General features: G+C 31.6%; 1 protein-coding gene across 2 annotated transcripts in view; it reads left to right on the top strand.

The window, feature by feature from the left end:
* LOC147072240 (myrosinase 1-like) overlaps positions 1-16,209 on the top strand; it is a 58,757-nt gene that overhangs the window by 36,590 nt on the left and 5,958 nt on the right. For both annotated transcript variants that reach the window (XM_085947585.1, XM_085947586.1), the window contains exon 6: positions 3,045-3,289. In XM_085947585.1, the coding sequence (XP_085803711.1) occupies positions 3,045-3,289 (245 nt within the window). The remainder of the gene's footprint in view (positions 1-3,044; positions 3,290-16,209) is intronic.

The following is a 16,209-nucleotide window of genomic DNA, read 5'->3' as shown; positions in this document are numbered from 1 at the left end:
CCTTCGGGATAGGTTTTTTATTCACGTCAGACAGTTTGACATTTCGCTGTTTTGTCAGTTTTACGATTAGCAAATCGTCACTGCCAATATAAATTTGGGCTCATATGCGTAGTCTATTCTGGAGTCTGGCCTTCACAATATCGTCTTACACCACCTCAGGTTACTAAGCCTAGCAGAACAGTTGGCAAACGCCGATTACTACCACTGACATTTTAATTTTAATACAATATATGTGTAGGTATGTGCAGTTAAATATGATAAATAATTATACATCACAATCATTCGAATATAAAGCAATATATTATGTGATTATCATAAATAGTGATCCAATATAACGTGAATATTAATCTCCTTCGGGTCCCATTGAGATAATAGAAGAAGGTTAGCAGTGTAAAAAATAAATTTAAAGATTATTTTGTTTCATTGTATATAAAAAATAAATGCTTGCAGCCATAGAATAGTATTTAAAATATAAAAATTTGAATTAAAAATTAATCATAAACAATATAGTTTCCCGGTGCGGGACATTCATATCGAGACAAATGTTGATAAATAATGAAGCAATACATATTATATTTGAGAGGAATAGACCAATTCTGATAAGAATAGGAATTTATAAGACCTAAAGATGTGGAATCAGCTTAAAGAGGCCTAAATCCAGCAGTGGATTGATACAGGTTGATGACAATAATGACGATATAAATTAGTAGGTATATAAAATCACAAATTAAAAAAAATATAGCAGTTTATATGACCAAGAAGAGTAGAGTTATGTTGGAATAACCATCATCCAGCAGTGGATTGATCTTTGTTGATGATGATAATGACGATATTATGAATGGGTAAATATAATATCAGTAATTTTGATAAATATAACAATTCATATGACCGACAGAAATTCAAACAACTTGGAGAGGCCTCCATCCACCAGTGGATTGATTCAGGCTCATGATCATAATGGAAATATAAATAGATATACTATAATATCACCGATTTTGATAAACACAGCAATTCAAATGACAGAAAGAAGTAAAATCAGGCTAGGGAGGCCTTTATCCAGCAGTGGATGGGTTCAGGTCGATGATGATAAGGACGATAGAAATAGGTATAATATCACAAATTCATTAAACCGATAGTAGCAGAATCAGGTTGCGGAACCCTTAATCCTGGCTGATGATGATGATGATGACGATATGAATATATAGATAAATAACATTAGCATTTTTAATAAATATAGAAATTCAAGACTGTCAAGAATACAATCAACGTGAGGCCTTCATCCAGCAGTGGATTTATTGAGGCTCGTGATAATAATGGCATTATATATAGATAGGTAGATAACAATATGGTATATCACTGATTTTGATAAATATAACAGTTCTTGTGTAAGTAAGGAGTAGAATAAGGTTGAGGAGGCCTTCATCCAGCAGTGGATAGGTCCAGATTGATGATGATAAGGACGATAAAAATAGGTAGATATTATACAATATCACAAATTTTGATAACTATAACAATTCGTATTAATTTCTTTCATTGTTTGCAATGGCAACTTTGTTAGTTTAATATGACTATATTGTGATCTATGGAAATTAGTAGCCTAGGTAATTATTCAATAAAAAAGAGTGCATGAACAGCCAAAAAGAAGTATTTAAAAAAAACAAATTTGGAATACAATTACATTATCTATGGAATAATTCCAGTGGGGCGTTTTCACACAATGCGAGGATTTCGAATCATTCCAAAATTATAGTTTTTTCACCGCAAAAAAATTAAGTGCGCCAATGTGTACATAGTGATATTTGAATGAAAATAAATAGTTCTATCTGTCAATAAAGGATTAGAGAGTCTTAAGCAACGAAGACATCATTCTGTTAGGCGTTAACAGTTAATATGGCGATCGTATATGGTATGTATGAAAATATCGGATATAAACGTCACGTACTTGTCAAATCATGGAAAATTTCTGAAATGTGTTCAATTCAATTCAAATTTCGAAGTGAAGATGTAAAAATAACAATAAAATATCGCTTAAATGAGCTGTTGGTGCGTTTTCAAAATCTCTTAGGATACTAATATATAGGAGATTAAAATCATAAAATAATTAATATATATATATGTTTATAGGTATGTGACCAATACAAATTTAAAACAGGTATATAGTTTTGATACTATTTTTATACAAGATAAAAAACAACACATCTAATGTCAATTGCAAATAATCTATGTTTATATGACAATTCTCTATGACATACATTTAAATTGAATGAAAGCTGCAGAAATCATTATTTTTGAATATTGGTTGCTACACATTTTAAAAATAAAGATTTTTATATACTTACCTACAATTGATTTAGCCAAAACTTGAATTTAGTTTTCGTGTTTGTATTGTTTTTTTTTATAAACATAAATTAGCTTTTAGTCAATAGTCTGGTGGTGCCCGCCAATGTCGAAGAAGTGCCGTTGTAGTGGCCAGTAGACCAATGCCACAATATCACCATGCTGTTGAACAATAATGAAGGTGATTGGAGGAGATCTTAGAACAAAGAGATACACGCATACGCCAGCTCTCGGCAGTATAGTAGCAACGTAATTATGATACAGCAGATCATCGAGTCAGATGCTTGCAGCTATTAGTAACATATTATTGAGAAGAGCTATTTCGAAGAAATTCAAGTTCACTACAAGAGCGTATGCAATTACATATAAGTTATCGGGTATACCTACATGCAGGCGTGTGATGGTATTATTGTTGTCTTATTTTCTCTGCCGATTTATTTTTTGCACAGCATATCTACGAATTGTTCATCTAACAAGCTTACACGTGGAATGTGCAAGATAAACGTTAATAAATTATTTAATAATGTACCTCTTTTATGTAATATTACAACCAAAATTTGAATTGTCCTCTATATCAATTTAATTTTTCACTACTAAATAACAAATATCATACCACACCACATTAGTTCCTATAGTAGTTTATTCAATAAGCATTGCGTTATAAAGTAATAAAGATGTAAATGTAATCAAATGATAACTTTTTTTAGGTGGTGCCTTTTGGATTAAGAAAAATTTTGAACTGGGTCAAGATGAATTACGGCGAAGACATGCCGATTATAATAACTGAAAATGGAGTATCTGACTTAATTGGACTAGATGACTACAACCGAGTGGATTATTTCAACTTATATTTGGAGCAATTATTGTTGGCGATGCACGAAGACAACTGCAAAGTAGTGGCATACATTGCTTGGTCACTGATGGATAGCTTTGAATGGAATACCGGCTATACGTGAGTACCTACTTAATTCTTTTATTCATATTGCTATTTGGTTACTAATATTATGATCCTTGGGGAAACTCGGAAATATGACTACCCTCGATTCCATTTGATGGCAACATGAGTATCACTGGACGATTATAATTCTGAACCCTTTTCTCAATTGTCTTCGAGACACTGTCGCACAACAATACTTTAGCCCCTAATTTTGTGTTTGTGACTATGGTTTTGGTTGAATATCTCGCCTATACCCTGCCGCAATACGAGTGAACGAACTGATCTTTGATCTAAAGATTTCCAAATTGAAAATTTAAATAATCATCAGCCCGACGCGCTGCATATCAACTGCTGGACGACGGCCTCTCTGAGCTGATTCCATTTTCTCTCCATTCCGTGCATTGCGTTTACGCGTAGTTCTGCAGGACTTAACTATGTCATCGATCCAGCGGCCGCTAGATCTACCTTTTTACTTTTAAGGTACCACTCATGAATGACAATATTTATCTAGGCCACCTGCATTTGAAGTTTTTTTAGCGAATTCTATTACATTCAGTACCTACCCTTGTATTATGTCCCCTTATTTAATAATTCCATTGTTTGTCCTTTCGCGTTATGCTACGTCAATACCGGACTGTGCTACTCTTAGTTTCTGGACCCCTCTTTCAACAATAGGCTATGTTTCGTACTCACAGTACGTACGGCACTTACGTGATTACGGGACGTACACATTGGTTGAACACTTGATGCACAAAAAGAGGTCACATTTGAATACATTATTCAGGCGTCAAAAATACTCCAGCCCAGCTTTATTATGCGAATAATTCAATCAAATATAAATACACATACAGCGGCGTAAAACGGTATTTCAGCCCCCAGAGCAGTAGGTAACTAAAAATGCGTCCATTACGTACCTAATACAAACTTTGCGCCGTAGGCGATTATTTTTACGGTAACAGATTACTTCCTGCCATCATCATAAGTTTGTTATCCCGTAATTTCGTAATTTTAGGATGAAATTATCCTTTCATTTTTTATTCTTGCACATTCATCGAAACTCCATTTCAGTGTCCGTAGCCGTGTTGTCCCCGGGAAGGCTGTTTCGCTTGCATACCCATTGTTATGCTACTGCATCCATATAAATTGACACCTATTGTCCCAGATAGATGTTACGAATTTCTTAATGTGTTCGAGCTGAGTGCCATTGATGAGAATATCAGTTATCTTCATCAGTTATCATCAGTCATATTTTCAATCAGAACATCAGTTAAACATGAATTTCGTCTTTGTTACATTCATTTTGAATAATGTAATTTAATTAAATAATGAAAGTCTCCTGTTTATTTGGCAAACCTATTTTACAACTCAGTAATTCTGTTAATTATTTATTTTACAAGTAGGTATGCTCTATTATATTCAGTGACCAATTAAGGATGTTATTGTTTGTCATAGATTGCTATCATCTGAAATATAATATATATTTAATTATACTATAGATATTGATATATATATATATATATGATCTTTTCAAATGCAAGCATGGCTTGACATTTTTTGTTGAATATCTTTATGTTAGATAATACGAAAATAAAACCGAATAAAAATAACCTTGTGATACAATAATGAAGACATGGAAATAAATTGTTATATTGAATTTGATATTGGCAATTATTCTTGATAATTAATTTTGTTACATATCAATTGAGAATGCTTGATAGACATGTGCTAAAAAGTAAAAAAAATCATGAAATAATTAGTGCTAGATAGTGAACAGGTGTGCTTGAGTTAAAAATAAAATGTATCGTATTTTTTACAAATTATGTCAAAGATAAAAATAAAGCATTTTGCAGCACAGTTTGTGATAAATTAAATATAATGTATTATTGATAATGTCTTGCCACACGTCCTGATATAGTCACAATTGTCTCGGTTTGAGGGTTCGTTTCGATTAAATTTAATACAGATAGAATGAATAAATAAATTAGACAAAGAATTAAGAAAGCTGAAGTAAAAAAAATCTACTTTTAATTTGGACATCTGCATTTTTTGAGAGTAAAATTCATTCTTACACATATTTTTTGAGGTAACCTAAAAAAAGTTTTCATACGTACACCTGAAAAAAGGCCTAACTTTATATTTTGTCCCGATTTGAAAAAGATGAAATATGGTAAGCCTATTAATAGTTAATCTAAAGTATTCAAAAGTTTCAACGACATTTAAATACAAAAAAAAAAATAGTATGTAGTTACTACGATCTGATTATGTAATCAGATTGAATTAAAAGGTATACTTAATTGATTACTAAGTTATTGATAAAATAATTTTGATTGATTTTTATATAACTAGCACAAATGACTTCTCTGAAAGCACGCCAATAGATAAGATAATACAAAAAGTGTTACTCACAGTCATATCCTTAGTATCGATCATTAATAACTACATCTGCACAACTTCAAGGCTCTACTATAGAAAACCTACATGCAAAAAATATGTATCATTGAATTTTTTGAAACGAATGCGTTGCATTCATTTTCATAAAGCGGCAGTAAATCATTATTGATAAGATTCCCTTTCAAGGTGTTACCTGCACAGGCAGTTGGGGGACAGGTACAGAGCTGCGTAACTAACCTACATACATTATAGGAAGGAAATAATAATCAAAGCAACGAGCAAAGCATATTATAATATGAGGGTATGTTAGGGCTAAGACAAATGGCGGAAACATATATAATATATTTCTTAATTGATTTAAGTTTTTGTAATTTTGTCTATTTAAATATTTTTTTGCGACTCATCTTCTCTGCATTTAATTTTAGATAATATTATTATTTTTCTTTGGAACAAAATCACAAACATATTTAGGTACTAAAAAAACTCTTAGGAATATAATATACCGAATGGGATTTGAACCCACTGCAATGGGGGTGGTGAGCTTTTTTTTTAGGAATTGTTGTTATTTTTTTAGGAATTATTGTTGGGAAATTTCTCCATATGTGAAAAAGGTAATCAGTAAAATTGAGTTTAAATCATTTTTTCATATATTTACATATGATAAAAGTTTTTTTATTATATTCTACACATTTTGGGTTCATTCCCCATACCAATGACTCAGTATGCACCAGTTCTCTGATTTACTACCCCGCCATTCCAACTACGTAAAAATATTCTCCATCCACTTTCTGGTCTAACCACACATAATTTTTTTTTTTCACTTTCCATCGAACACTTTCGATCGACTGCTGAACGAAGGTACGAGTATCTTCTTACCGTCCTCACTCTTATCGGTGGGCAGTCTTGCATTGTCATGTACCTACAGATAAATCATTCTATAGTGGCACATATATTGGAATAATTTTGTTATAATGCCTGTTTCAATGCTAGCAAACAATACCACTGCTAGGGCTTCGAACCGGAACTGAACCGAAACAGGAAAAACCGTTATTTTTGTCGTAACGAAAATCGGAGCCGAACCGAAAAAAAATCGGTTTGGTACATGTTAAAACACGCGCAAATATGATCTTACTCCCCGCTTCATTTGTCGTGACACATCTCGACAAAATTTTTATAATTTATAATATAGTATTTAAAAAATATATGGCTACGGCCGTACGGTGCAGCATAACCATAACCATTGGTTTCGGAGCGTGGCGCCGGGCTATCAAACAAGTACCGTAAAATGTTCAAAGTTATAGTAGAAAATAAATTTTTAATATAAATAAAAACATTAAAAAATTAATCACTCGGAGTTGAACCGAAAACCGGAAAAACTATTATTTTTTTTTAATGAAAACCGGAACCGAACTGATATAAGTATATATAATATTTTATTTTACTTGAACCGGAAAGAAAGCCAAAACGAAAAAAATAACGGTACGAAGCCCTGACCACTACAACTTCAAGCCGTTTTTACCGTACCCATGGCGCCACTGTATACAGATTTATATAAGCACTTCTGCCGTTAATCTTTTGTTATCTCACCGATGTTGGTTGCCTTTTAGATGTTTTAATACGTATCTATTTGATACCGCCGAAAGAAGTGATTTATCCAGAGATAACTTATTCTACGAACGATTTGGCATGTCTACCTCTGTTTTGAGGTCTTGACAGAAGATCGTTAAACCAATATATAATAGTAATAGTACCTACTTATATGTTTTCTCAGATAAATAAACAAGAAGTGCCCTTAAAGTTATTAATTTATGACACTTAAGCATTTAGAAAAACAGCACCTATTTCCGGTTATGCCACAGTACAGGTTAGTTATAAAAAATCAATCAACTCAATTATTGAAGTAAATATCAACATCGTTAGTTGGTTTAAATTAAAAGACCATATAACACGAGAAGACTTCTTTATGGTCGATGGCGTGTCGCAAAGATACGAAATTCTTTAAAGTAGTTACCCTTCGACTTAACTAGAGTTTATTGAATGCTATGAGAAACTGTGTTATTATTTTTATGGCAAGAATTTTTCGTAATGATCAGTATACCCTTTCGGAAAGTGTTGTTTTGGTACATCTACGTAAAAAAATGTGAAAATGATATTAATTTTTCATAAAAAAATATTTAGATATGTACCTATGTATATTATCATGATATCTCTGATATTAGAAACATTTCGATTTTCTAGTCTCCATATAAGATTTTTTTTTCGACTATGTCCGATCCAATAGGATCATATGGGCCTCCACAGAGTAGAGGTTTGTATTAACAGATTTTGTTTTTTATGAGAAATGGATGTCTGCCACTTGCTCAACCTATTAGGTCCATACCCTGACTCACACACAAATTGAAAAACAATATGTGTACCTGCCAGACCCAGGATTCGAATATGAGACCCACGACGTGATAGTCCAACGCTTAAGCCGCGCGGCCACCGTGGGTGTCTATATAAGATTAGTTTCTTGAAAACATTTTTTTTATTAATACTACCTACACTGGTTTATGATGTGTGGTCTGTTAATTATCTGCTATATGTACATATCTATAATGTCGTGCTTAAAAAATGGAATCCATTGGTGAAGTATGTGTGGTATAAAATACTGAAAATTGCGAATTAATTTAATAACAACTTGTTAATACCACTAACTGTCCATTCGTGATGCAAGGTCATTAAAAAAATGTTCGAACCAATTTATACTACAACTTCTACAATGCTTTCCATATTTATATAGGTCACCAGATTTTCTAATTATAATTTCAGACTAGTCAGGATATTTATAAATAAACCGTGGAAGTAGTAATTGGTATTTTATAATTTTATTATTCTTTAATATAATACACAAGTTTTATATTTTATACATAATTATCATATTGTCAGTAGCGGTCAATATCTTGTGAGGTCTTTGCTCCACAAACGCATTGTTTTCATACCGTTAATAATCGTGTTATCAGGAACAGCCTTGTGATAAGTATGCTGAATCATGGTACACATTTTATGTATAATATGTGAATACGAGGTCATCAAATAAATCTGTCTTTTTTATAGATTGGAAGTAGTTTCCGTAATTTTGATGATTGCGAGTGTAGGGTTATTGGACTCACTTACGGTACCTTTATATATTTTTTTTACTGTTGTTTGATAAAATAACACAACACATAAATAAATTCGAATGCGTAAATATTTATTTAGAACAGTGTTGTGGCATTACGTTTTTAATAAATGCGCCATAACACATAGTATACAATTATTAAAAAGTAAACGTGAAAAAGAAAAAAATACTTCCTCAATTCCCGATGATACCTAACTACCGACAAATATAATAGAAAAGTAAATTCTTATGCAATAGAAAATAAAAATAATCTAAAAAAACACCCACAAAAATTAAATCATCATCGTAGGTCTCTTCTGCTCTTGAAGCACTTTTGGCCTGTTATCGCGAGGGATGGTTTCCAATCCTATTGTCCTACTGAATTTGAATTTCCATGCGCCTGTCAATTACCTACGTGGTCGCAGCCATGATTTATTTCGGATCGGAATCGTTTCCTCGTGTCAAGTGTATCAGGCACTATTAGCGAGGGGTGCAAGACTAGTCAATGCGCTCCCCAAAGACGTAGATATTTTCAGTGACGTGTTATGTATTTTGTATTCGAAATTTTATTTTTCTGTCTAAAATTGTACCTAAGTATGTTTTTATTTTAATTAAATTTTATTATTATTATTATTATTTTATATAATATTCTTTTCTTCTCTCTTGTGAGGGTAATATTGGTTATAATGTAAATCTCATGTTGTGTACGTCATGAATTTAGATTTGTTATGTCCACAATGTTTTATTTTCTTAAATAAATAAATAAATCATTAGCCGAGGTCGATCCACTGGTGGATGAAAGCCTTCCCTAGCTCCCTCCACTCTTCTCGGTCCCTAGTTCTTTGATGCCACGTACATCCACCGAGCTTTATGAGTTCGAATTAAATAATTCAATAAAAATATAAGTATTAACCTTCATGGTGCCATCAAGTAGGTTATTTGCACGATGGATAGCATCATGAAATATCACATTCGTCCTGTATAGGGTAGCAATGAGCACGAAGACTGCAGAGTTACGAGGGGTATTGGTAGGAACCTGAAAATTAATACTATAGTAATGACAGATTGTAAATGAACCCGCTAATAAGTAAAAAGAAAAACCAACCATCGGGTAGCATGTCTAGGAGAAAACGTGTCGAAAATTTCATTTGTTTGACATTATCATAAGGAAAGAATCCGTATGTATTTGACAATGTTACTTTGCAGAAAATTTGATACATAATAATAACGATACACATGAACGAAAGAATAAAAATAATCATTATGAGTTCAGACGAAAGTACGAATTGGAAGAAAAGGTCCGGACTATGCCTAGTTGTTTGCCAGTAAAAAAAGTCAATGGTGTTTTTAATGATTTCATTATTGTTTTGTTAAATAAATAAAACACAATACTGACCAACATTATTATGTCCAGTTGTGAACTAGATATGATGAACGAGTGACCATGGTGTATTTGTAAATAGGCTGCCAAGTACTTATATTGTTTTGCATTCAAAAGTAAAATTGTAACGAACCCATATTGAGTTTGAATTAAAAAAATGGTTACTATAATTAATGTAAAACAATACAAATAATAATTTATAGTATAGGTAAAGTAGATATAAAAACCACTTGAAAATTGGTATTTTGGTCTAGGTTGGGCGTGTGCAAATATAATAGAAACATAATGAATAATTATTATTTATGGCGAATTAATTGAGCGTTTCCTATTAATCAAAGAAAAACAAGATGGCGTAGAATGGCGTTTTTCATGAAGTCTGTTTTTTAATGTAATTCTCGTCGATAATTATGTTCACCCTTATAAAGACAAGAACAAGGTGATTATTATTTTTTTACAGTCGTAGTTAATTGATAAACAGAAAGATAATAATATTGCAGTTTTGTAAATTCTTTTATAATGAACAGTTATAGTTAGTTATTAAAAGGTAAGGTTACAGTTACATAAAAACGTAACCGGTTGTACGTACAATGTTTTATTATGGCATTGATTTTGTTCTTAATAATACAAAATTGTTACATGCATTACAAAAACCGTTTTCACAAGCAATCAAGATCGTGTTAAATTGAAAGCAAAAGCTATTCATTGGAAACAGAGACTGGGTCAATCAAAAATTGAAAGTTTTGGCACAAATTGAGGGGAAATTACTTACAAAAATAAGTATTTCCGCAGCTAAAACTAATTTTAATTTATATTAACTATAATTACAATGAGTAATCTAAAAAAATGTTTCCTGATTTAAACACAACTAAGCATGATCCGATTGTGTTATGTACGAGTATATAATCCATTTATTTTTAATTTTATTTTGTGAGTATCAAAATGTGTATATTATGATGATAACCGATAATACATTTTTATTACTATAAAACTGTTAGTGTACGTTGTGTCTGCTGTGTGATGACTTCACATTCTATCATTTGTCATATTGTCATTCAAATTTGTATACTGTGGTGAATTTAGTTCCCAATTTAAACACCAGCCAATTTACGTTGGTAGATATATTTTGACTTTAATATTCATTGAATGAAAAATCTTCGGATTGTATTATAAACTAATGTTTTATTTGTCATGATTTATGATACTGCTTGTCAATATCAGTTGTTTTGTCTTTGACATTTAAAAATGCTCTGTTGCATAATCTGACAACTGACAGAGCCAAACCAGGATTCTGCGAAGGCTAGAATGAAGACACTCAGATGTCTGAAGTCTAGTCCAGACCAAGCAAATCCGTATATGAACAATTTTTTCCACCTGCGTTGGAAAATACACACACACACATATATATATATATATATATATATATATATATGGGCGGGCATTTGTATCAGAACATATTATTAAATGTTCGAAAAATTACGTAAATTTTCACAAACGATTTTCATCTTTCGAACAGTTCGTATACTATATTCATTTTGTTCACCGATCCGAGACCCATTAGAGACCATTCATAGAAAGATTGATGAGATCTGAGAAATTTATGAATTTGACTAGCTGAAAAGAAGAAAAGATGGAAAGACGTATGGGACTGGAACTGCACAAATCAGAATAAAAACAGACATGCCGGTTTATGAGAATACGAATTGTTGAAAGTATTATTTCCTCATTTAAGAATGAATAACAGCGAATAGTTAGTCTATCTGGGATACAATCAGTGACGTCCCGTGGGGGTAGGCAGATTGAGCGTCGCTTGGGTGCGGCAGTTACTCGAAAGGCGGCAAATCGAGAAGAATCATTAAGTATATATAGAAACAGGTACCTAAACTTAGTATTAACGGAAATATCTTTCCATTAAAAAAATTTACCTCACTGGTTGAAAAAAAATGTATCAATTAACATAATTAAAATTTTTAACAGGACTGTATTTTTTTGTCGGGTTTGCGATGTCTAGTTTACTTACATTATCCTTGGACGTAACGTCCTTGATGACCAGCAATGACACATGCAGATTTGTGAATTATATTTGAATTATAGGTAGGTACTTACATAGGTACTTACGTAATTAATTTATCCAAATATTTTTGCCAGTCACTCGCGAGTTTTTAAAGTTGTCAGGTATATTTTTTAATGTATCTGAAACCGTGGACTCGCAATATTGTCTATTGAAGTAGATATGGCACTTAAATTAGATTTAGTGGTATATATTTTGTTAGTAATGTATCCATACATCACATTAGATATTGGAGTCATGAAAGGATGATAAAGAATACTGTATAAAAAATAGGGCGTCATTTTGGCGCTGCCTTGGGGCGGCATATTTTCTAGGGACGTCACTGGATACAATGATTATTTTGGGGTTGTGTGGAAGCTAGGTATGCATATGGATAAAATGGTTGTGTCATAAGAAAAAATGTCTAACGAGTCTACATAATATTCTGGTAGAAGACGAAAATCGTCGCTGAGAAATCTTGAGAACGACTAGAGAAGACTAACTACACTTGAAAAAGACATTTAATAATTGCATAATTATTTTTTTGTCTTTTAGAAAGTACAAAGTGTTTTTGGTTTTTTGATATTGTTCACTGTTTGAAAACATCTGAGTAAAATAATTTTGCAGTAATTATGTTAATTTTTAAGGCGTGATGCAAGGCTATCGAATCTATACCTTCGTGTGTTAAATTTAATACATGATCTGTCGTATTTTTATTATGACTTACTAAGTGCTAATAGTTACTAATAACTTGTTCTGCTTCGATTGACAATTTACTTCCTCTACTGACGCTATTGGATTTTTTTAAATACAAAAACGTTTCTTTAATTGGGATAATCTGAGTAATTACATGTAAACATGGGCAATTCAGTAATTAGTAGAAATAATTAATTGTCTGTGCAATCAATTTTATTTATAGTAATAATAATAATAGTATAAATGTAATACCAATTGAAATTTCTTAATAGTATTAATATTCAATGAACTTTATTAGAAAAATTAAACGACTGACGAAAGTATTTGTTACCAAATATTTATACAGTCCAGAGGTGAATTGGTGGCGTTGGCCGGCTGAGGATTGTTTCTAGTCAATCGGTCCAAAATAAAATTATACTTAAAATTATAATTATACTTAATATGATGAACGCTGAAAATAAATATTAAAAAAAATCATACTTAAATCATATTGTCCAAATTTTTTTAAATTAAAAAATAGATTTTAAAAAGAGAAAAATGTATGTACCTATAGCATGAAACATTTGTTATTTATATCTATTTGAACTTCGGTTCTATGATTATACTAAAACAAGAAATTATATGAATAAAAAAAATAATTAAACATTTTTTATTTTCTAGAGAAAATGAAAAAAATTAAATCAAAATCATAAATTATAAAAAACCCTAATTTAATAAGTATCTACATAATAAATCAATGAAGGTGTTTAATGTGGCATACAAATCAAATAGAAGTAAGTTTATTTTGTTTTTTCTGCGGTTTATTATATATAATAATGGTATTTTTTTGTATAACATTATTAAGACGATACTTCAGTGAAACGGCAAATAATTTTCAACTATAGGCGCGACTAAATTTTGGACTTTGGCGTGGGGGGTATTAATTCTTAAATCGTGTAAAGATGACTAAAAACGTTACCCATTTACTTAAAACGACCAACGAATACCGTCAATGAATATATTATTGTTGTTACTAATAGAACATACGTTAAAGTGCCCACCACCACCCGTCATATATGCACAGCCGTGGATATGCACGGCCGCTTTCTATGACGCTTTAAACAGAACATTAAATGGACGCATGTTAGATTTATATGACGAATTATATTTCGTTCGGCATGCGTCATTTGCACCCGCGACCCGCAATCCGCGCATCGCCTAGCCACGATCTTTTTAGACCATGCCTCAACTGAGGTATAGCCTTGACAGTGGGTTATCTGAATTATCCCACTGTTGCTTTGAAGTTGAAGGAGATTTTTAATAAATGCAACAATGTAATTTTTTAACTTGTTGACCGCGGAGCATTTAATTACTTTTTAATTACAGTATTTAAATAACATGCTACCTATATCGAATGGCCAATTAATAAGTGTACAACAGGTATTCCGTCCGCGTGGAAAGGATTAATGGGGTACTTATTACAATTTTTTAAAAATCTCAGTGATTCATTACCGTAGGTATAGATGTCAGAAATCGATTGGCACACTTATCTCAAAATCGACTTTAACTTTACCTCACTGTTGCTTTCAGTCAAGTTGCATATTCCTAATTCTACCGCTAGATGTCCCTAGTAGCATGACACTTTCGTTTATACAAAAGAATATCTAAGAAAGATAACTGACCAAAGGCAAGCATTTTATAATATAATATAAATGAAGTCGTTATGTGAGTACCTATTGCCGGAGTCGCGAGAGTTTTAGTTTTGCAAGCCGTACTTTTTCAGACTTGCGGTGTGGTATTTTAATATAAGTAATAGAATTGATATAAATGATGGTAACATGGACATGAAAGTTAATGGCTTTTCATGAACGCACGAAAAATAATTAATTTTAAAATACAATTCACTAAAATCATCATGATTCAGAATATATAGAACGTTAATTTTAACCTTGCCGGCATTTGATGATACTTTCTTATGTATACAAGATAGTAATGATGGGTCTAGGTCATTCTTCGCCCGGAATTCTTCGCCGAATAAATATTGAAAATTATATATTTTTGAAAACGGTGTAAAAAAATTAATGTGTATTCATGACACAAATCAATGTATATAATATATATTATCTACAAATGAATTTAAAAAAAAAACAGGTTGCTTCACAATTTCTTAGTATGAAAAATAAAACAAGGTTTACATGAATTTACACAATTTTTTACATGTAGTGATTTAATTTTTTTTTATTTCTCGGATCCGTTATTGTACTTATAAAGATTCTCTCCCTTATTTTCTTGAACTATTTTTTACTTTGTGTACGCAAAAAAGCTAAACATGCCTAGAAAAACATGACGCTGCTCTTAACTATATAATTAATAATAATTATTGGTAATTCTTGGTAATGGTTGTCACTTGCGCGTGCATTATTAATACACATTTTTCCAATTCATAAAGCGAGTTATTGTTCGGCCGCGAAAAATTGTGGCTTAGAGGATTTGTCGGTGACGGATTGTCGGCGAAGAACTGTAGTTGAAGAATGTCCCGGACACCGTTATTGATACGTATTAGTTAAGCAAATATAACACAATGGCATAACATAACATAAAATGATTGCCTGAGGCAATTCTTTAAGAGTGTGGTAGGCATTTTGAAACGGTTGGCGTACAACTACATTCATACCCGCCAATAATATTACATACCTACATATTATATATATATATATATATATATATATATATATACATACTATTTACTTACCTATTCAGTTAAAAAAAAGTGGGTACCCAAAAGACCATATAGCCCACGTTTCAATTCAAGTTAAATTAAAATAAATTTAACCGTTGATTTACTATCTATCTTTTAACAAAAAAAAACTATTTAATAAATACAGTTTATTATAATAATAATAATATGTTTGAACGTACCTTCCCAACCGGTGTGGCGTAAACGATTGAGAAGAGTGTTGCAATAATATATTATTTATTACTTATGACGGTTACGATTTGCTATTTGATTTGAAGAATGGTCAAACCACTGCAGTTCAGTTCAAAGATTCAGTTGTTTACATTTTGGTTCACTGTAAAATATAAGTTTTCGTAAACTGGCAAAAATGTAACAAAGACTCATCTACCATTTGCCACCACATATATTATCTACAAACAATCTTTCTTATCGATGTTTATTATCAATAATTCAAATTAGTCAAAATGTTTAAAATCACTTGACTAAGAATTACGAGAAGCTCTTTCAAGCATCGGTCCAGGCACAAAAAGGTGCAAGTTTCTCAATGAAAAAGATATTTAAATTG

This window comes from Rhyacophila brunnea, unplaced genomic scaffold (assembly GCF_057557595.1).
Source record: "Rhyacophila brunnea isolate RB1 unplaced genomic scaffold, BYU_Rbru_1.0 scaffold_2, whole genome shotgun sequence".
NCBI lineage: Eukaryota > Metazoa > Arthropoda > Insecta > Trichoptera > Rhyacophilidae > Rhyacophila > Rhyacophila brunnea.
The sequence above is the reverse complement of the archived record's forward strand: the minus strand, read 5'-3'. Positions and strand labels throughout refer to the sequence as shown.